This window comes from Polypterus senegalus, chromosome 17 (assembly GCF_016835505.1).
Source record: "Polypterus senegalus isolate Bchr_013 chromosome 17, ASM1683550v1, whole genome shotgun sequence".
In the NCBI taxonomy this organism is placed as follows: domain Eukaryota; kingdom Metazoa; phylum Chordata; class Cladistia; order Polypteriformes; family Polypteridae; genus Polypterus; species Polypterus senegalus.
This window is the reverse complement of record NC_053170.1, coordinates 30809354-30831897: the sequence shown is the minus strand read 5'-3', so window position 1 is coordinate 30831897 and position 22544 is coordinate 30809354. Positions and strand designations below refer to the sequence as shown.

The 22544-nt window shown below is 37.2% G+C and overlaps 1 protein-coding gene across 3 annotated transcripts; it reads left to right on the top strand.

Annotated features, from left to right (window-relative positions):
* Positions 1 to 337: 337 nt before the first annotated feature.
* LOC120517449 (tRNA selenocysteine 1-associated protein 1-like) lies at positions 338 to 12268 on the top strand. 3 transcript variants are annotated; one of them, XM_039739779.1, is made up of 9 exons: positions 339 to 504; positions 6087 to 6184; positions 6805 to 6904; positions 7486 to 7538; positions 7619 to 7750; positions 8153 to 8266; positions 8441 to 8609; positions 11437 to 11470; positions 11974 to 12268. In XM_039739779.1, exons 1-9 carry the CDS (start codon positions 481 to 483, stop codon positions 12108 to 12110), a joined length of 861 nt encoding a protein of 286 aa, XP_039595713.1. In that variant the 5' UTR covers positions 339 to 480; the 3' UTR covers positions 12111 to 12268. The 3 variants fall into 3 exon arrangements, with proteins under 3 accessions (XP_039595715.1, XP_039595713.1, XP_039595714.1); XM_039739781.1 differs by lacking the exon at positions 8153 to 8266 and having other exon boundaries at positions 338 to 504; XM_039739780.1 differs by lacking the exon at positions 11437 to 11470.
* The last annotated feature ends 10276 nt before the right edge of the window (positions 12269 to 22544 follow it).

The following is a 22544-nucleotide window of genomic DNA, read 5'->3' as shown; positions in this document are numbered from 1 at the left end:
CCTTAGCCTCAGAGCCAATACTCCGCCCCTATTTTGTTGTCTCGAATGTTTTTGTAAGGGATCCCTACATTTAGAATGCTAATGATGTGCCGTTGTGCTCATACAAATGCATTTCCCCGTCGTGTGCTTTTCCAGAATTCTCAGTACTAAGTGTAAACGCCGCTGTCGGCTACCACAAGGGCAGTACTCGATTGTATTTTGCTTTGCTGGCTTTACATATCACAACGTTGCCATCTGCTGGCTTCTCACGGTAGTACTCCGCGTCAATACCGTCTCCACGACTCGAGCTCTTTGTCGTTCTTAGTGGAGGAGGATGGACGCTGCGTCGCTGTTTTTAACGTCACATAAAGCGCCGACTAAGTCAGCGGGATGATTGGTGTGCGCTGTGTCCTGGGTTGTGAAGGCACCAACATGTTACCTTGTCCGTGACTGTCGGTGACCGCAGCTTTGGCTGGAGGAGCGACTTAATCGGTGTGCACGATGAGCACTTTATGGATGGGAAACGTGAGTTGTGATATTGTTAAGTGCTCGGAGAGGGACGTTTACAGCCACGCTTTAGGTGTTGGATTGCTGTTACACGCAGGCGACTCTGTATACCAAGATAGCCGCAGACTGAACCCAGCAAAGAGCACGAATCATATCCGAGTTACTTGTCTGTTTATTCCATTTATAGACGTAGGAGAGCCAATCATTTTAAAGAACTATTGGTCGGCATGTTTCTGTTAGACATCAATACGTTTTTATAACCACAAACCTTTAATAAATCGAAAAGGACTGGGTTACCCAAGAAGTCAGGGGGACGGGACCCCCGTGATTTTTTTTGTAAATTTCTTTGTCTCTCGGCATTCCAGGAGGCAGAGCTGGACTCGCCCAACATCCCTCCTGCCCTCAACTGTACAGCCACCTATCAATGATCTGTACAGGGGTATGGCATTAGACATCGCTCAAGAGATCACAGAGGAAATCCACCTTTTGACAAAAGCTGTCAAACACGAGTCTCAAACACGTCTGAAACAATGCTAAGCACACTGGAATGACATAAGCAGTGGTGTCATGTTGATGTATTAGTAGCAACACACAATCAAGCATAAGGTGCAGGAGCTACAGCAGTTCACGAGGAGTTATTTTACATAGCACCTTTTATCGTGAGCATATGCCAAATGTCATTACAAAATAATGTATATGGCAGCACAGGATGAAATAATATACTTAAATGAGCAAAGGTTATAGTAAATGCAAGAAATAAAGTAATTTTGGAATGAAGAGTTTGGAAATCATTTATTGCTTATATTTTGCCAATAAAACATTGCATGACTCGATTGAATATTGTGTTCAGTACATTTACATTTATTTGCTTAGCAGATACTTTTACTGAAAGTGACTTACAAAAGAGGTTGGCATAATCAGGTAAACATCAGTCTGGGGGGCTGTTAAGGAACAAGTGTTACAGGACACAGTTACAAAATCAATCATCACAAGTGAAGGGCTCAAAACAAAATCCAAGTGAGTTACAATTCTGAGGTTTCAAAAACTTAACAGGTAACATCAGTTAGACAGAAATTCACCAAACAAGTCTTCATATGCTTCTTGAACACATTAAGAGAGTCAGAAGTTTGGATGGAGGTGGGCAGATTGTTTCTTCACTTAGGAGCTACTCATGAAAACCATTTGAAACCATGCAGAGTTGGCATTGCCAGATTCTGTTCATTAGCAGACCTGAGTGGTTGAGTAGGAGCACAGGACCTCACAAGTGTCTCCAAATATATAGGGGCTGACCCACTGACTACTCTTTAGTTAAACATCAAGGATTTGAATTTAGTATGTGCTGCAACAGATGTTGCATCAATGTAGTGATCTGAAAAGAGTATTGATATGTGCCCGCCTCGGCTGGTTGAACTCCAGATATGTAGCTGCATTTTCACTCATCTGCTACAGCCGTGTGACACATGCTGATACTCCCACCTTAATTCCAGACATGACAAGACCAAAGCCAGGACCAGGACTTGTGCTGTGTATTCTGTCAGATGGGGTCTGATCGTGTTAAATGGAGTGAATCTGCAAGACCAAGAGACGGTAGCAACCTGGTCAGTGAAGGATAGGTGGTCATGATCACCACCCCAAGGTTGCGTAAAGACTGGGTGTTAGCAATAATGATCCAAGAAAGTCCATCTTTGCCAGGTTGTACTGGAAATAGTGTTCTTTCTTCCAGGTTGCAGTGTCAGTGATACTTTCTGAGATTCTACCTGATACGCGTAGAGTGAATCTGCAAGATTGAGAAACCATAGCAACATGCTCCTTGAAGGACAGCTGGGCATTGATCTTCATCCCAAGGTTGTGTACAGACTTGGTGGGTTTTAGCGATAATGAGCTGAGCTGAACAGAAGTGAAGTGTTGAGTAGATGGACAATTTGGAATAAAAAGAAGGTCTGTCTTTGCTAGGCTGAGCTAGATATGGTGTTCCTTCATCCAGGTTGCAGTATCAGTGAGACATGCAGAAATTCAAGCTAATACTTGGGGGTCCACTGGAGGGAGCATCAAGATTAGCTGCGTATCATTAGCATAGCACTGATAAGAAAAACTGTAGAATGGAATGATAGGGTCTAGTGAGGAGGTGTATAGAGAGAATAGAAGAGGGCTCAGCACCAATCCTTGGGGCACTCCCGCAATAAAGGGGAGCTTGTGTGGGTTTGAATTATTGGATCGTGGAAGCATTACATACAATATATGCAAAGGGAATGAACCTACAAGGCCAAATGAGCAATTGAAAAGTACAGTACTCTACTGCAGAGCTGTGAAAAGAACAGTTTCAGAAGATCCCAGCAGTCACTCAAATTTCTGTATAGGCATACATTTAGAAGGATTTGTTGTTAGCGATAAATAGAAGTGTTGCCAGATTTAATATTATGTTGTAATTGCAGGCTTCACTAGTTTCTTAAAGTTTAACCTAGAACCTAATCCTATTTTTAATTTGCTGCCTTAGGTAAAGCAAAACACAAATACAGTATATACTTGCTAATTTATTGTGCCAAGCTAGAAATAACCTCCTGCTTAAATTACATTTTTCCTACAGTTTCATAATAATCATTTTTAGTTTACCTCAACCAGCAGCAACATTACAACCACACCACCATGCTGGCCAAATAGGATAATTAGATTTTGTAAATGGATGCCTGTTTTTCTTGATTAAATGCCACATGGTTAGGAAGGTGAAAAAAGGTATGGTGTAATTTCCTTCAATCATTCATTCACTTTGTAAACATGTTTATTCCAATTGGGTGGCACAGAGTTGCTAAACCTATCCTGGCAGCTTCCCACACAAGTGCAAGCCACTAGACCCTTTCAAGGCCCACTCAGTCACGCAGAGTTCGTTTAGCATCATTAGTCAAACTAACCTCCCATGTCCTTGGGCCCTGGCAAGAAAGACCACACAAAGACCTGGCCAGTAATCAAACCAAAGTCCCCGAGAGTACGATATAGTAGCACTAACCACTTTGTCACTGTGTTGTCAAATATCCTTAATTCTTGGCATATACGACAGCATTCCTGACAACTTGATGATACCAGTCATGTATCATATGGTCTGTGCAAGTAAAAAAAAAAAAAATAACACATAAATATGCAAATATACACACAACACAACTGGGACCAGAGGAGTAGGTAGGCAGCACTAATCACTATGCTACTGTTCTTCACCACTTTAGAACAGATGACACATCTAATTGGCAGGCAGTGCAGGACAATGGTAAAGGCTTTGAACTTCAAACCCTGAGGTTGTGGGTTCAAATCCCACTACTGACACTTCACGTGCCAGTGCTCCAATTGGACAATCAAAAGAAATGTAACTCAAATGTTGTAAAGTCACCTTGGATAAAAAGTTGTTAGTCTAATAATAATAACTGCCATTCTAAATTACCCAAATGTCCTGTATTTTGTAGTTACCACTAGATCTAGAGCACTAGAGCAACTTAAAATGCAACGCAGCAAAGAATTTGGTATTGGCTGTGCCAGTTAGAATCTCATTTAATAGAGGGAATGAACTTACAAAAAATATTAAAAAAGCAAGTGAAAAGCAGTGGCACATTATAAGCATTGGGTCGATTCGACCTGCATTTGGCATGTTACAGTGCGATCTTAAGGGTTTCCGTTACGAAGGTTGAAATTCTGTTTGGTGTAATCTGTTGCTGATGGACTCTCAGGCAAGTTTGTTGTTAAACAAAAATAAGGAGAGCTTTATTTGTATTTTAGTTACACATCAACCCCCCGTGAAAATCCAGTGCTCTCCTACTAAATTTGTCGTTGTGCTCACCTTACCTTGGGGTGGAGTTATTTATGATTCTAATTGTCATTGCCATTAGTATATGGAGCACGGAAGTCAGAAGAATCCGGTTTACAGCATACTTTTATTTTTCTATTAACTTAATACTAATGTATTTTGAAATTCTGAAACTTTTCTGCAAAGTTTTCTATAATAAGGTTTGCAAATAACATAGTATCTTGAACTGTGATTAAGTGTATGTAGCCAAACTCAGTGCTGAAATTACACCTCTTGATGTTTAAGTATATAGAAGAGTATTTCAGCGTATTCCTATGAAGAACCTCCCCATTTATGAGTGCAGTGTCTTAAAACAAATGCAGTTTGAAAAAATGAAACGCATCATAAACATAAAACATAATATTGCTGCACAGACAAAGGAAGCATTATGCAATATATGCAAAAATATGAAAATATAAAACACTCTAGCCACATCAAAGACAGGTAACAGAATACATTAGAAATACTTGATATGTATTGCCTTATTTGTACTTTCAGCACCTTTCCTCAATATCTTTGTGGGTCTGAATCTCTCTTGCCTGGTGGTCCCTCTCTCGAATGCATTCCCATAAAGCCTGCTTGCCAAACTGTCATTTCTTGACGACTTGTTCACCTCCTGTCCTCTTTTATATTTTCTGTCTGTGAGTCTCACACCTTTACTCTTCCTTGTGTATCTCATACTTGCATGTAGTCTTTCTATCTTATCACCAAAGCCAAACTAACCAATCAGATTGCTTGTAGGTACCGGGCACAAACATACACACACACACACACACACACACACACACAGACCTTAGTGTTTTATTATATAGTAGATCTATGCAAAGTGGTTTTAAGTTCAAAGTCTGTCCATAGCTAATCCTATACATGCACATATTTCTATCCATTTTATATATATACTGTATACAGAGAGAGAAAGACAGAAGGAGAGGAAGAGAGAGTTGACATGACTGAAGTTTTTAAAATTGTGAAAGAAATCAGTGGTGGATCCATCCGTTATTTTAAATTAAATTCTTCAACAAAAACATGGGGACACAGACGGAAACTTGTACAGGACAGATTTTGCTCTAATGTTACCATAATTCTTCTTCTCTCAGAAAGCTGTAGACACTCATAATAAATTATGAAGTATTTATTAATAAATTATGAAATAAGACAGTGCTAATGTAAGGACTTTCAAACTCATCTTGATGTTATTTTGGAAAAAAATGGATGAATAGGACTGACAAGTTGTATTGGGTTGAATGGCTTGTGTTCTTCAAACTTGTTCTAATGTTCTTAATACAATCAGCAAGCCCATCTTGTCCGTCTATTTTCTGATTTTGCTTTTTCCATCACACAGCTGCATTGGGCAGAGCCATTAAAGGCAGCATTGTGCACAGTCAACTCCGAAGAAGACAACAATTCATCCCAGGGCACACTTGTTGATCCCAGGCCAACTAAGATTCACCAGTTAACCTAACATGCAGAGAGACAGACCTAAGGAATATGTGACAATATCAAGAGACAGACAATGTAACCGAGTTGAGAGTTACAAACTTGGTCCCTTGCACTTTGAGACAGAGGCCACTTTTATGTCTGGCCTTCATAACAAAACGTTTAACAGATGTGGCTATGGAGGTGAGGGATGTGGTATATTAACAAGTTCTACAGCTGTAACTGTGCCTTTTGCCAGAATTTATTTAAATTCTAAACTTGTAGCCCATTCCCAAGAGTCTCTAACGTCTGGGCCCAACTATTATCATTTCACTCATTCTTTTTTTCAATTCACTAGCTTGAACCATATATGGATGAGAAGTTCATTGCCCAAGCCTTTGTCACTATGGGAGAGACTGTGACAGGAGTGAGAATAATCCGCAATAGAATTACTGGGTAAGGGAATTGTTGATAATTTCATAGAATTGTGATTTCTTTATGCGTTGCCCTGGTCTGACTGCAGATTGGGAAAGCTTAAACAGTTTTTCCAGTACTGAGTACAGGATCTTATTTTTAAAGTTTAATGACTAGAAAAGATTAGAATTTTGGCTTATTCTGGGAAAGGATTTCTAGGCTATTCCAAAGCATTTTCATTATAATAACTAATTTCTGGGTTTTTAGATCAATACATTTAAAAGGGAGAGGGTTTCCCATGGTGTCAGCTTCAAATGTTTATGCTTGTTCCCAAAAATATCGAAGTAAACTGTCTATAAAAACACGAGAAGAGGTATAAGAATTTGGATTAGCAATCTAAATTAAACTCAGCACATAGGTACTAAGTCCACCTAAATACTGTATATACAGAAATAAAAAGCTAGTGGCATGTGTCATCTGACATAGAGACTTGACGTGTGGTCTTTGGAACAACAAAAAGTGAAAAGAAAATGTTTTTTTCCACTTTTGAGAACAGCCTGTCATCTGTTATAGGAAAAGATAAATTGCCTGCCCATTTTAATATTTTTGCATTTTAATCTGGTGAGCCACTGCAGAAATTTCAAAACTTCTTTAATTTGCAGGAGCACTGCAGGCTACTGCTTTGTGGAGTTTGCAGACGAGGTCACAGCAGAAAGATGTCTTCTGAAAATCAATGGAAAACCTCTTCCAGGAGCCACCCCTGTATGTGAGAAGCCAGATGGGGGCGTTTATTTCACACACCCACAGACCTTCAATTACTCTTTAGTTTTATTTATTTAGGGTTTCTGCACACAGGGAGTTGTTTGTTGTATAGAGAAGAATGATAATTATAAACTACTTTTATATTAATGTGTAGATTTTGTTGATTTAATGCAAGTTTATTAGGGTCAATGGCATCTATTTAACCGATTCTGTAGGTTTATTGTTCATTTAATAGACTCGTTAATATACTGTACTTGAAACACTTTAAGCTTTACTTATTCAAGACCCATTTGGGAATTCCAGGACTGCTATCTAGAGGCCAATAAAACAGGAATTGTCAGTCGTTGAAGAACACAGACCATCTTGGCTGTTGTATGTGTATGCACATGAGCAAGCATAAGTCAGGTAAACATTAGCTGGTAATGGCCAAATTTGTGACTAGTGTCACGATTTATAAAATTAATTCATATCTGAATTTATATTTCTAAAAGGTTCTGCATATTCCATGCTTGTCATTTTAGCAGGTGGTTTATCTATAGGAAAATATTGTTGACTCAAAAATATTTTTTGCTTTATTTTAGCCAAAAAGATTCAAGTTAAACAGAGCTACTTATGGAAAGCAAGCTGATAATAGGTAAAATAATGAAAGTCTCAGTTTTAAAAGGCTGGTTTGTAGAGATGTCCCTCAATACATTTTCTTTTTGTTCATTTCAGTCCTGAGTATTCTGTGTTTGTTGGTGACTTGACATCAGATGTGGATGATGGAATGCTATATGAATTCTTTCTTAGTCGGTATCCATCTTGTAGAGGAGGAAAAGTTGTTCTGGATCACTTAGGTAACTCAAGGTAAGCCAACTATAAACTAAGTGGCATAAGCATTCTTCACTTGAGCTCATGTGTGTGCGTGGAATGAATTTTTTTTTTAGCAATCATGTTATCATGTTTATCAAAATCATACAGTAAATCTTTTATAAAAAAGGTAGCGTTTATACCATATCTTTTTCTTTTCTACTCCATTGGTATTTACTGCAGTATACAGTATACTGTAGGGAAAAAGAGACACACATTTTCTGCATTAAAGGGAATAAAGAAAATTAGAAATTACATATATTTTAAAAAATGTTTTAACTAAAGCAGATAGATGACCAGAGCAATTATTTAAAGAGCTGGTGCAGAATGGCTGGTATTATTGAGTCATGTACAGTATTTGGGTTACTATCTGCTTCATAGGATTTCTTTACATTTCAGGGGTTGTGGTTTTGTGAAATTTATGGATGAAAGTGAGCAGAAACGGGTCCTTGAGGAATGTCAGGGGATACTGGGACTTGGAGGAAAGCCTCTACGACTGAGTCTGGCAAAAGCGTATGTCTGTATTAATATGAATAAGAATTCCAGTGTATTTCCTTTCATCCTTTTATAGGGAAATATCACATATATGGTGTAGGTATTCTCAGCTGATGTATTGTAGGTAATTGCCTTTTATTATATATGTTTCTTCACTACTAAAGTAATATGCTGTCTATTTCTTGCCATTAGAAGCAAGATTTGTCCAACCTCAATGGGTTACCTCCAAACATGTGACTACAACTATAACCAGTACTATGAACAATACCAGAATTACTATGCACAGTGGGGCTATGACCAGAATACTGGCAGCTATAGTTACAGTTACCCTCAGTATGGCTACACACAGAGCACCATGCAGGTAAGCCAAGCCTTAAGCTGTAATAATTATTTTTAACAATGTATAGCATACTAGAAATGATCCTAAATTGTTTTTGCATATGTATGTATTGGATGTGTCATCACTGAGTGAGGTAGCTCAGCAGTCTTACTGTGCTCAAACTGAACTTCATTTATTCTTTATACATTGTAGTAGAATCAGACTACTAACTTCCCATTTATACTGTGCTCTCTCTCTGGTGGTCTATACCTGCAATCATCACCCTTTGCCAGATACTCTATAAGAAATACATTTATATATAAACAAAATTATATAGTAATATGTCATTATTATTATTATTATTATTATTATTTGGATTTTATTGAAATCAAATAACATTCCATACAAATGAGTCAAGTTTTACAAACATAGATTTGAAACAAATCAATCCCCACCCTTGAGAAAGACAGCTAGGCCAGCAGAGTAAAACTTTAAGCTAGTAAAATAAGTAAATAGATAAATTAATAAATAAATAAAGATAAATAGAGTAAAAAAAAAAGAAAAAAGAGGGGAAAGAATTTGCTTCCTCAATTTAAGTGTTTATTCTAAAATGTTATTGATTAGATCCTGCCAGGTTTTGAAAACATTTTGAGCAGATCCTGTAAGTAAGAATTTGAGTTTTCCAACGTCAAGTGGTATAGAACATTCTAATAATTATTAAATGTGTATAGTTTTAGGCCTTACACTTATGTAATATGTTGCACTTTGTTTTTACTGTGCTTTCCTTTCAGGTTTACATAAAGTTCTATTTATAAGTGTTTTTGGTGGGAATAGCAAGGCACCCCATGAGATATCATATTAATTTGTGCACCACAAATGCTCCCAACTGCTGCATAAATTCTCCCACGTATTTAAGGGACAAAAATACAAACTGGAAAAAAAAAAAAAAAACTATAATTGTCCTGTTATTCATAATATATTCCATTAAAAACTGTTGCAGTACTCTGGTGCATTGAATTTTTCACTTAGATCAAAAATCTATTCTCTACCTACCTATCCATCCATCCATCCATCCATCTTTCTTTCTTATTAAAGTCAGAAATAAATATGATTAGATTAAAAACAATTAGTTGAGGACCAGTTTTCATTGGTATTTGGGATTTCATTGATGGTGTTACAATTTTCTACTATATTTAATATAATATGCATGTATGTGTATAAATACATATGCAGTTAAAGGTACAATCTCGTTAAAAAAAGACACAATTTTCAAAAAAAAAAATAGAAAGCAACCAAATCCCCACAATATTTTGTGCTACTGCTTCCCAACAGAATCATTTTAGACTCCTATACGTGAACCATTGAATGTCACAAAATTGTAACAGAAATAGGGTTTGAATTCTTAAGATTTAAAATTTATAATGAAAAGACCCAACCTGATAGTGGAAACATAATCCCTCCTTCTTTCTCTGCATGATCTAAGTATTGCTAATTGTAAAAAACACAAATTAAAGCCAAGAGTGCATATATATGTTGAAAAAATAGTACATTAAAAATAAGTAATATCAAATGAAGCCCGTCATCCGACTCCTTTGACAGAGTATATACAGTACAACATACAACAAAACACTTGAGAAGATATCTGTCTGGGTTGACAGATGAATAGATATACCTGTATAAAGCAAATGGAACAATCAAAATACAGTACATGAAATTCTACCATTTATTAAGTAAATGCTAAGTACCGTATATGCAAGGTACAGTATGTATCCCGTTTTAGCTTCTGAAGGAGCTTACGGTCTCACTCCCTCTAATTTTTTAAATTAACTGTGCATCTAAGTGTACAATATATGCATCCTAAGTCACATTCATACACACAAAGACCTAGAATGGGTGCCATTTGTGCATCATTTGGCATGGTGTTGGGGTCATTCGGCAATCTCACTTCCACTAGGTCATGACTCCAAGGTTACGAATCAAGGCAAAAGAAAGAGAATTCAGAAAATATGGTCAGTAAACCACCTGAAACAATGTAGAAAAAAATAGTTGATTCCCTGTAGGTTGTTGTTACATTTCTTTATGAATGTTGGTGGTAAACATAGTATACAATATCGTTGAGTTCAGTGTTTATTGTCCTTATGGTGTGACACTGGTATTAATTTTACTTTACTTCACATACTTATTGTCTGTTTAAAAATCTGGCATGTAAAAGAGAGATCTATATTTAAACTTAACATAATATTTTTAAGCCTACAGTACATTATCCAACTTGGGACTGCAATGTAATTCAAAGATCTGCTCACTTCATCCATAGATCACTCTTTTAAAATGAGATCCTTTAGTTTTTTTCTGCTTACAGTCATGTACAATATAAATCTGTAAATATAGTCGGCAGCAATACAATGCAATCTCTGGAGTTCCTAATTAATTTTCAGATGCCCATCAATAAAGTTACTGTGTGTGTTTTATTGTACACTTGCAATATTTAACTCAAATTTCCTGTACTGGGTTTTTTGCTCTCTTAAATAGTAGTATTCTAAGCAGGAGCAGAGGTTTGCTTTTATCATGTGGTTTTAGATGTTTGAAACATCAACCATAGCAAACATCATTAACTAAAGAGTACCAAACAGACATATGCAGGGTATGACTGGTACAAGATGAGTGTCACATTTTTCATAGTTGGATTTTTTTTTCTTATTTGTTCATTAAGAAAGATTTTTTAATCAAATAGACAGACTCTGTACATACAAGTAGAGTTTCTGGCTGGTATTTTGTCTAGTAAAATATTGTGCACAGAAATTCTCCAGCTTGCTAGTAGCAGAGCTGCTTGCAGGACTACACTAGTGGGTGTGTGTGTTTGTCTTTTCAGTCCTATGAAGAAGTAGAAGATGATGCCCTTGAAGGTTAGTACTATAATTATGAAGAATTTCAATGTTTGTGAGTTAAAACTAACTTTGTAACCACACTAGGCTTACTTTTGTTAATAATGGAACTTTATGCCTAGTAATGATGCATTTAATTATCTAATAATGCATGCAAAATTATCTAAAATATTTTGATGAAAACAGCCTTGAACAGTTGTCACTACAATGCTACATTTAAATGTACTAATTTTAAGTAAAGTTGAGTTTAACAGCTTTGTTTTTAACAATAGCAACTTTTTATTTTTTATAGTAATCAAATGTATTTTATTATAACTTTGATCTGAGCTGGTTAAATTTTAATCCAAGCATCAAAAGTAATTTTCCTGTTGTTAAACATTACAATTTTGTTTACCTACTGTACTCACTCATATATATTTAGGATGGCTATTTATCCATGAAAACTGCTCACCATAGCTGCCTTATTTACTTTACATGTGGTACATGCTATGAAGAATACTTTTGTGTCTTTTTTCTAATTGTAGATCCAGCCCCCCATACTGACGTTGAAGAAGCTAATAGGCAGTTTGTGGAGCAAAGTGAAGAACTTTATGATGCATTAATGGACTGTCAGTGGCAGCCACTGGATTCTGCAAGTGCTGAAATCCCTGTGCACCTTTAAATAGCGATTCAAAACAAAAGCAGCTTCAAGCAAACTCTTATCCTTCTTGTTTGTTTCTTCTGTGAAAGTGGCAAATGAACTGCAACCACTAGTTGTGAACAATACATAACTGTACTTTTTTAGGTGTGTTGGCATTAAATGCTGTCATCGTGTCTGTCTGCCTGTCTGTTCTTTCATCCATATAAAAAAACACTCCCCCAGTGGACTCATTTCATCTTCAAAGAAATTTCAGTTTAATTATTGTTCTGATATCTCCAAATGCAGGTTTTTGTAATTTCTTTGTTTAGATTTTAAAAACCCCAATTTAAAAAGGAATGGCAAAGTTAAAAAAGGGAAACATTCTCTACAACCTCATTTACTCAAGTTTATCTCTTGTGTATTGCATACTTTCCTCATTTGTATATTCAATTCCCACCTCTGATGGCCAAATAAATCCCCAGTACAAATTATAAAAATGGTAGCTGAGTCATGCTCACTTCAACAAATACTTATTGGGTACATCTTTCAAAAATTTCATATTTAAAAACTATGAAGGACAATAAGCCATAGACCCTCCACAACCAACAACTAACAACAGGACATCAATCGGTGTAATTTTTACAAAAATGTCTATGAAAGCAAGTTCAGCCACCATAAGCTTATTTGTGCTCGGCTATTATAGTAAGCTATTAAAAACATGTATTTAACGTACATGTAATTACATTCTAATTTCACTGTTAATTTTTTGATATAACTTGTTACAAAATTTTTTAATAAACAAAACATGTGCTCTCTTTTTGAATAAGTAAATTAAAAAAAGTGAAAAATGCTCCCAGTTTTAGAATACATCCCTTAACTCACTTTAATGTTACACCATACATACATTTTTTTTAACTTGATTAAATGAGCTTTTACAGTTAGTTAAGTGTATTGGTTTGCTACCTAATTCTGAAACAACTGTTAATTTAATTTGAATATTTAAGCTGTTAATTAATTAACAATTACTACACAGACATTTGTGTTATGCCTTTGCTTGCTGATTGTTTGGATTTTGTAATAACACTGAAGGAGAAAAAATATGTCAGCTAGTACATGGCTTTGTCCCTGTTCTCACACTTTCTTCATACAACTTTTTAAGGTGAATTAGCCTAAACCAAGGTTGTATGTTAGGAATTTCACTGCCATCCATCCGTCTGTCTGTCTACCAGTCTGTGTAAAATGTATTGAAGCAAAAACTATTTTAAGTAAATCACGTTGTCCGTTAATGCTGTTCCCTGACAGGCTTTTTAATTCAGCTGCAGTGATCAGCCGAGAGTAGCTTAAGTCCAGTATGCTTGTGTAAGAGCTTAGCAGGTAATGAATTTACAGTAAATCAGTTTTGTGAATGGAGATACTTACTGAAAATTGTGGTCAGTATTTAAAAGAAGATTTCAGTCAAAAGCAAAATGTGAGAAAACTAAAAATCTAAATGGATGAAGAAAGCTGAAAACACCCTGAAAAATACATTAAGAGTGAAAACCTTGATGTTATGTGAAGGCTTGTGGCTTGCTGTAGTAGCTACATTCAGTTATCTGGATAATCTTCAGTAATACACTGAAAAGTCACTAGCAGGCTGTTTTATTTGATTGTATTTATTTTATTTCATTTTTTTTTTTATTTAAAGAAAAGAACATTGCATAAAATCAAGTCGAACTTAAATAACAAATGACTTCATAGTAAGCACATGAACACAAAAAAGCTAAAAGCAGAAAAAACAAATTAAAAGAAAAACATCAGAAAGTTAAGAAATGGAAAGCAACAAAACCAAAATAAACACCCTAAAGGCTATTTTATAAATAATTTCAAAAACAGTAATGAGGCTTAAAATCTAAATTCTACTTAATCTCCCTAAATGTCGGCATAATTTTTATTTACTTTTTTTTTAACAGAGCAAAAACTTTCTTTCATTACAACTGCTTGATGAAAATTGTTTAATCATAACCATTGCTGTTTTTTTTTATAAATAATATATTCTTATTTAGGTTTATTTTATTTTAATACATGCCTGGATTTTAACAAGTCTGTATGTATGCCTACAATCAATGTTAGTTTAAATCAACAGTGGATTTCCTGTAGAGGAAATGTCAGCGATGTCTTAATTAGTGATGTGTACTTTATGATACACTAAAATAAATTAACCAGAATATGTTTTAAATGCAATAGCATTGCTGGAAACTTTCAACAAATTATACTAGATATCAGAGTTTTATATAATACTCTACGTCTCAGCATTTACTGGAGGAACATGGATTATTTTGGAGTGAATCTCAGGAATGGTTTACATTTTTGCTTCATAGGGGTGAACTGCATAACCAGTCTCAACAAATATACATTGCATATATAAATCAATCTGTGACGCATTAACTATCATACAGTATGGCATGATCTGTATGTCAGTGGAACCCAAGGTGGGAATATTATACCATTTTTGATATATTTTTTTTAAAGCAACATTATATAAAATAATAATTGAAAATAATTTGTCTTTTTTGTACCTAACTTAACAACGTATATACGATATTTACTTCAGTAGATTTCAAAATATTTTATCAGTACACTTCAAACACAGTGTATCTCCCTGAGTTTTAATAAACCCCATCAACCTCAGACACACCATCCCATTCACAGATGTACACACAAGGTTCTCTGTAGTATTAACAGCATTGTCACATGTACCGACTACAGTGAAATTCTAATTGCACGTCCAAACAACATGTAAGGTGTTGCCAGTCCCTGGCACTATGGTAAACAAGAGTGTTTTTAAAGGCGTAAAGTAAGTTCATTTTAATTCATAGCAGACACAAATCAGCTTACCAGATATACTCCTTACTCCTGTTTTTAATTATATTCTCAAGTAATAAAGTTAATCATAAACAAATGCTAATATTACTACATTGTGAATGTGTGAGTACACATGTGTACCTTTGCTGTCATGCCATACTATACCATTAAACAAGAAATACACAGACTAAAACAATAACAAAAGTTATCTTCCTTGAATCTCCATGTAATACTGTATGTGCAATTCCTACCTTAGTCTGACTGAGTAGAAAGTTAATTTAATACAGAACATATTCTGTAGACAAAAGAATTTGAGACAAACTGAGTTTAAAGATTAATAAAGTATAACTGGGCTAATAGGGGTGACTCCAGTGATTACAAACCCTGGCCTTACATGGAATCAGTGGTGAATGGGCAGTGCCTCTGTTTCAGGTTTGGCCCAGCAGTAGTGATAACCTTTGAAGCAGCACCTCTTGTATGGTGAAATATTTCAGACCAAATTAATTAAATAATTAAATATGCAAATAAAAGTATTGTTGAAATGTGACAATAAAAAATAGTAATGTAACATCTGAGAATAAACAAGTAAATGTGTCATAAATTGTCTCATATTACTTCTCTATTTAATTACCAGCCACATTACATGTCAAAGGCCAGATAACAGAATAATTTAAACATATGTGTTATCTCTTGCCCCATGTGTACCTTCAACATCTTTCCTCTATATTTATGCGACTGTCAGACTGTCATTATTTTGGAGGCACCTTTCTTGCCTCTGGTCCAGTCTTATACTTTCCATCAGTGTGCACCTCTACCCTTCCTTTGTTCGTCTCACAGTCACATATGCACTTTTGTTGTGTCACCAAAGCCTCACCAAACTGACCTTTCACACCAAAGCCAAACTGACCAATCAGGTTGTTCCAAGGGACAGGACACACAGACCTTAAGAGTTTTATTATATAGTAGATTTCTTAATTTATGTATTTTTCTGATGCTGGTTGCAACATAAACCCTGAAATGAAAACTATCTCTTCCACTCATCAACGTAAGAAAGTGGGCTCCAGCAAGTACTGTTATTTGATTGGTGAACTGTTCACAGAGTGGACATATGCACTTTGGTTGACTTGGGGATCCTGTGGGTTATTTGCAAGCTCAAAGTTGTGACTCTGAGCATCAAATATAAATGCAAGAAAAAGTTACTGAGAATTACTTTGTGAAGCGGTCACTTTAATTGAACAAACTCCAAATTCAGTATCTGCTGTAAATGTGGCACCTGATGGCCGAAGGTTCATGTCTAGTACACTAACGATTTACCAATCAAAATACACTAGTTGCTAGAGCTCATCCCTTATCTTCAATGAGTGAAAGTGACAGTTTTAATTCCAGGGCTTATTTCATGTTGTGTGCAGTGTCACTAAAATAACAGTATGAAGAAATAAATACATAAAGAAATAAATAAAACATGCAACTATATTTAACTGTTTTTTTATTTGCATATTTTTTAAATTTTATTGCCCATTCTGAAACAGACAGCATGAACTTATTTCAAGAAGTGAGTGTAGACATATATTGGCGAGTTACAAATGATGCACACAAGTCTTTAAACCGCCCTGGCATTAATCCTATACGTGACTCAGACTCAGAATTCTATATTAAGTATTGTTAAGCCCGAGTCAGACTATGGGTTATGTTTAATGATCCACTTTACTGTGTTAAGCACAAACTCTTGGGACAGAATTCTGCTCGCTTCAACTGGATAAAATTAACATCCTGCAAAAAATCTTGAATATTTCTATGTGTTTTGCCACCCTAAGGTAACTCATCAATATTCATGAGAGGAGCGGAGCCTTCAACCAAAACACAATGGCATGTAAACAAGAAGATGTAAAGCCACTTTTAGAACAAACTGAAACTGAACCATTAGTTGAATCAAGTGGTAGAGACGACAATGTGAATTGGTCATTGGACATTGACAAAGATAGTGAAACTTGGCATATCGCAGTACATGACTGAACCACTGTGATATGCCTGGTGAATTTGGTTGCCTGAAGGTTCACCATAGTGCAAGTAGCTGCATGGCAGAAATGAAAATGAGTGGAATCAAGCAGAAAGACAAGAAAGACGTAACCCCAAGCACTGTTCACAATGCAGCAACTGTTGTTTATGTTGGGGGGAAAAGTGGTAGCCTACAATAATACAAGGTCTGTTTGGCTGTGCGTTGGTCACTGTTTCAAAACATGTCACAAAAAGGATGTGACTAAATCTTCATCGGTACAGCAGTTGACACATGACAGACCCTTCATACTGTATTTATGTTGATGTTTACTTACATGTTTCTGTTACATGCAATAACATGTGTCCTTCTTGAAAGAAATTCAATGTTTCTGATCTCGTTTTTCTGGAGGAAAACATAACGCAAAGGAGGCTATTGCCAGTTACTTTAATCAGTGCACTAGCACACAGTAATGATAAATTAAAAACTCCACAACTGTTAATTCAAAATGCATCTAGAATTTAAATGGTGTGTTTGAGTCATACCGTCCCCAAAGTAAAGCCATGGAGGTTAAAAAAAAAACAAAAAAAGTTTATTAAATAATAATAAAGGGGATGAACATAAGATGTAAAAACAATGAAAATAAGTCGAAGGAAAACAGTAACCATACTACTTCTCAGGATCTGCCTAAACAGGCCTTAAGTATCTTTTTTCTCATGGGGTGGCTGTCCACTTACCCAACTTAGTATCACACAAGGGACTCTCAATGTTCACCTCTGCCTCTTTGTCATCAGACCTTGGCTTCTCTTCCTCCTGCCCATGCAGCCATTGCCCAGACTCACTTCCCACCCACTAGCACACTGTAACAATGACCAGAAGGAGCTTTAATGGGTCACCTCTGGTGCCATGAATGTCTTCTGGTGCTCATTGTGCCTTACTCTGAAGACACCCCAAGGTGGACAGTCCAAGGTTTGTTTTAAATCATCACATATGTGTTGCTATTGTGACATGTCTTGGTACTGAATGGGCTGTGATTGGCCAAGTCTTAAGGGAAAGCACTTTGTGTGGGCTCAGGGCACCTTCCTAGAGAGAGCTGAGTGACAGGATCGGGGACAGAGGGGAGCTAATAGTAAAAGAGCAGAAAGAGATTCCCCTGGAGAAGCAGTTCCTTCAACAGGTTGTCACAGTATCATAGACTTCTACCACCACTTGTAGACACACAACAATTATGGACTGAATGTTGCTAGGCAATGCAGAGTGTTGCATTCGTGGTCTGTACTACTGTAAGACTTTCACAAGGCTCACAAAATGTGTTTTACTCTGAGTTTCTGGGGGGACCACTGGCTGGACCACACGGAAGTTTCCTCTGGGCCACATATGACCCAAGGACCTCCACTTGAATAGGCAGGCTCTACATAGTCAGTAACTGGGTGCAGATTCAAAACCAGGGTAAAGGATCCATGAGGTCATAGTGTTTCCTACTGTGCCACCCCAATTAAAAACGTAACATGAAAAATAAAATGAAACATACACATAATACATGATACTGAAACATAAAGAAGCATCATCCAATACAGTATACATCAAAATATACAGGGTTTATTATTTCAAAATCGTTTTTGTAACACATTAAACTGCCTGGGCAATTTGTGGGGTTCAACTCCCACTGTGCACCCATTCCAGTTCACATTACTCTCCAAAACAATATACCACTGTCCGCACACTTTCCCTTCACACTTCTGCATATCAACTGCCAGTGACTCTCTCCTCATGCACCAGCTATAATGACTTACACCCACCATTCTGCCAAACTCCCAGCTACCCAGGACTGACCATCATGGCAGATCAGGTAAAGAAGCAACTATGGAATCTGCAGAAATATTTTGTTAACACAGCCATAGTTGGGTGTATCAGTGGGGCCAGAATAATAAATAAGTCAGCAAGGAAGGACTTTATTGAATGGTACAAACTGAAACACCTGCGCTGCAACATCAGTAAGTTATAAACTCCAGTCAGTTATTCAGGAGTTTAATGGCATTGGAAAAGAAGGAGTTCTTTAGCATGAAAGTCCTGCATTTCATACTCCTATACCTCCTGCCTGAGGGTAGAAGTGTGAACAGTTCGTGTTGGGGGTGAGTGGAGTCCCTGATGATCAAGGGAGTTCTCCTGCGGACTCTGCAGTTGTAGATGCTCTGCAGAGAGGGCAGTGGGGTCCTGGTGATCTTCTCAGCAGTCTTTACCACTCTCTGCAGGCATTTGTGGTCCCTAGCAGTAGTGTTGTCATACCACACGGTGATGCAGCTGGTCAAGATTCTCTCAACAATGAAGCTGTAAAAGTTGCAGAGGATCTTAGTTGACATACCAAACTTCCTCAGCCTCCACAGAAAGTAGAGCCGCTATTGAGCCCTCTTGACCAGCTGTGTATTGTTAAGTGTCCAAGTGAGGTCCTCACTGATGTAGACGCCCAGGTTTTTAATGCTGCTCACCCTCTCCACTTCAAGCCCTCAGATGAACAGTGGCCATTGAGGTCTCCTCTCCTTCCTCATGTCCACCATCATCTCCTTCGTCTTGTCAGTGTTGAGGGTGAGGTTGTTGTCCTCGCACACCAAGACGCCAGACTGTCCACCTCCCTCCTGTAGGCCACCTTATCCTCACCAGTGACGTGTTCAATCACTGCAGTGTCATCTGCGAACTTCAGGATGATGTTATCTTTGTGGGAGGCGACACAGTTATTGGTGAACAGGGTGTAGAGGATGGGGCTGAGGAAGCATCCCTGTGGGGTGGCTGTGTTTGTGATAATGGTGGCTGAAATCTTATTACCAATCCTGACAGACTGGGGCCTTCCAGTCAGAAAGTCTAGGAGCCAATCACAGAGGGTGGGGTGCAGGCCAAGTGCAGACAGTTTATGGGTGAGTTCATGGGTGAAAACCGTGTTAAAGGCAGAGCTGTAGTCAATAAAGAGCATTCTGATGTAGAAGTCTCCAGATGGGAGGGGGAATAATGTGGTGTGGCTGCAATGGCATCTGAGGTGGACCTGCTGGGCCGGTAGGCATATTGCAGGGGGTCCAGGGTGTCCGGTATGCTGCTCTGAATGTGGGCCAGCACCACTCCCTCAAAACACTTCACGATGATTGAAGTGAGTGCTACCGGCCTGTAATCATTCAGGCAGGTGGGTGGGCTTTTTTTTAGCAAGGGGGGGCGATGATCGTACTCTTAAAGCAGGACAGAATGATGCGCTGACTGACGGAAAGGTTGAAGATGGAGCAGAGAACATCAGCTAGCTCGTTGACACATGCTTTAAAGCCTGCCCAGGGATGTTGTCTGGTCCAGCTGCCTTACAGGGGTTGATCTTCCTTAGTGCTTTGTGTACCTGACCTGAAGAGACCGTTGGGGCAGGGAAGGGGGGTTGTGTGGTCCAGGTGTGTGTGTGTGCCTCCACTCTGTGCTGTTGCTGGATGTCTCAAAGCAGGTGTAGAAAATGTTGACATCATCCAGCAGACTGTCTGTGGAGCTGATTGTGTGGTGGTAGTCCTGTAGTCTGTGAACATACTAACATACTGAGATAAATGTGCTGCTCCAAGAAATGGTTAGTAAGATGTTTCCACCTTTAGCCATCAGGGACTATAATGAGCCATGCCCTGGCTGAAAAATGGTAATGAGCTGATGTAGTAGACATCTTAACAGACAATGACACTATCTGTAATAAACTGAGCGACATCCTGCACTGTGAAATTGTAACTTAAATGTATGTGCAAATCTATTCACTTTTCACTTAGTACATACCAAGACTTTGTAAATTTACTTAAAGACAAGTCTTGTTATGTGAATATTTGTAACTTGTCAGAAAACTTAACACTATTATAATTCTTCTTATATGTAAATCTGTGCCTCTTTTGTCTACTGCTGTAACTCTGCCATTTCCATTGGATTAATGAAGTTTCTAGCATTTTTCTATTCATGTAAAAGAAAATACATATTATAATTCACCCTGCTCTATTCTGATTCCATCCATCCATTATCCAACCCGTTATATCCTAACACAGGGTCACGGAGCTCTTCTGGAGCCAGTCCCAGCCAACACAGGGCGCAAGGCAGGAACAAACCCCGGGAAGGGTGCCAGCCCATCGCAGGGCATACAGACAACACACACACACACACACACACACACACACACACACACACACACAAGGGACAATTTAGGATTGCCAATGCACCTAACCCGCAAGTCTTTGGTCAATATTCTGCATTCAGCGCCACTCCTGTCCATAGAATAAGACACGGGTAAGCAATGTCAGTCCTTAAGGGCAGGTTTTTGTTCCAACCCTATTTCTTAATTAGAAGTTAATTATTGCTGATGAAGCACTTATTGCTCAAGTCACATTTTCATGCTTTCATTTTAGTGGTTTCGCCTGTAAGGTTCCCCACCCTTAATTGCTTATTTCAGTCTTAAGCAGCTGCAGTCACTATTTTAACAGCTCCTTATTAGCAATAAGATGCAAATGACAAAGAGGCCAGTAGTTCTCCATCTGACTTGTTTCCATTCACACCTGTGTGTGTTCATAATGCACTGTCTGTTTAATAAAACTCTTAAAAGAGAAAAATGTGACAGACTGAAAATGATCTGTTTTAGTCTTAAAATCATTTGGGTGATTTCCTTGGAAAAGAAAAATCTACAAAATAAGAACATTACATTGCAGATAACCATAAAATTAAATAAGGTCTGAGACTGGTAAGGATTGGTTTCTATTTAAGCAATTGGGTTGGGATGAAAACCTGCTGCCCCCCAGGTCCAACATTGCCTACCCCTTGAATAAGACATCAGAGTGATTGGAAACTTTAGGATTCAGTGGCTACTAGCACAATCTTAGTTCACATCACATAAGCTATAATTATGAGGAGTTGAACAACTCCTGTGATGGGGAAAGTGACCATTGTTGAGTCTTTATAACAAACTCTTCCCATCCCCAGCTTTATTTTCTTCAAATAAAAATATTAATTGGTGATTTTTTTTTATTACTTCTGATTACAATTAACTATTTTATTTCATATTCAGCCCTTCTGTTTTACTGTTCGTTAACCGTATTATACGTGTTTACATATGTAAATGATGGGTTTCTACCTTACTGTAAATATGTGTGTTTTGAGCCTCTATACAAGAATGTATTTAAAAAAAAATGTGAATCACATTTATGTACGTCATTTTAATTAATACATTCTCATTAAGAGGCAATATTTCAAAAACTACTTACAAACCTACAAGCCATTCTTTCTCACGAGGACCGCATGAAACGGCACGTCCTCTTGCCTTTACATACTACGATACAACTATGGATTATCTGGCACTCATCAAGTCCTAATATTACACGAATATAACCTTAGGTGTCAAACAATACGAAACATTTCAGTTTGTAATGTCGGAATATACAAGGCACTTATGAAAAATAACTACGCTTTAAGATATAATGTAGGCTATAATCACAAATATATTTGCAAAGTTAATATAAATTCAACATAAAACTGCTTCACTTTTTATTTAGCAACGAACTTACCAGCAAAATGTTATCATCCTAAAACGGATAAAGAAAAAAGTGTATGTCTTTTTTTTTAATAATACATCACGCCATTTTCATTTATGCCTATTT

Coding starts and splice junctions, on each gene's coding strand:
- LOC120517449 (XM_039739779.1), top strand. CDS start 481: ATGAGCACTTTATGGATGGGAAAC. Junction 7,539..7,618: donor GGAAAGCAAGCTGATAATAG/GTAAAATAATGA, acceptor TGTTCATTTCAG/TCCTGAGTATTCTGTGTTTG. Junction 7,751..8,152: donor GATCACTTAGGTAACTCAAG/GTAAGCCAACTA, acceptor TTTACATTTCAG/GGGTTGTGGTTTTGTGAAAT.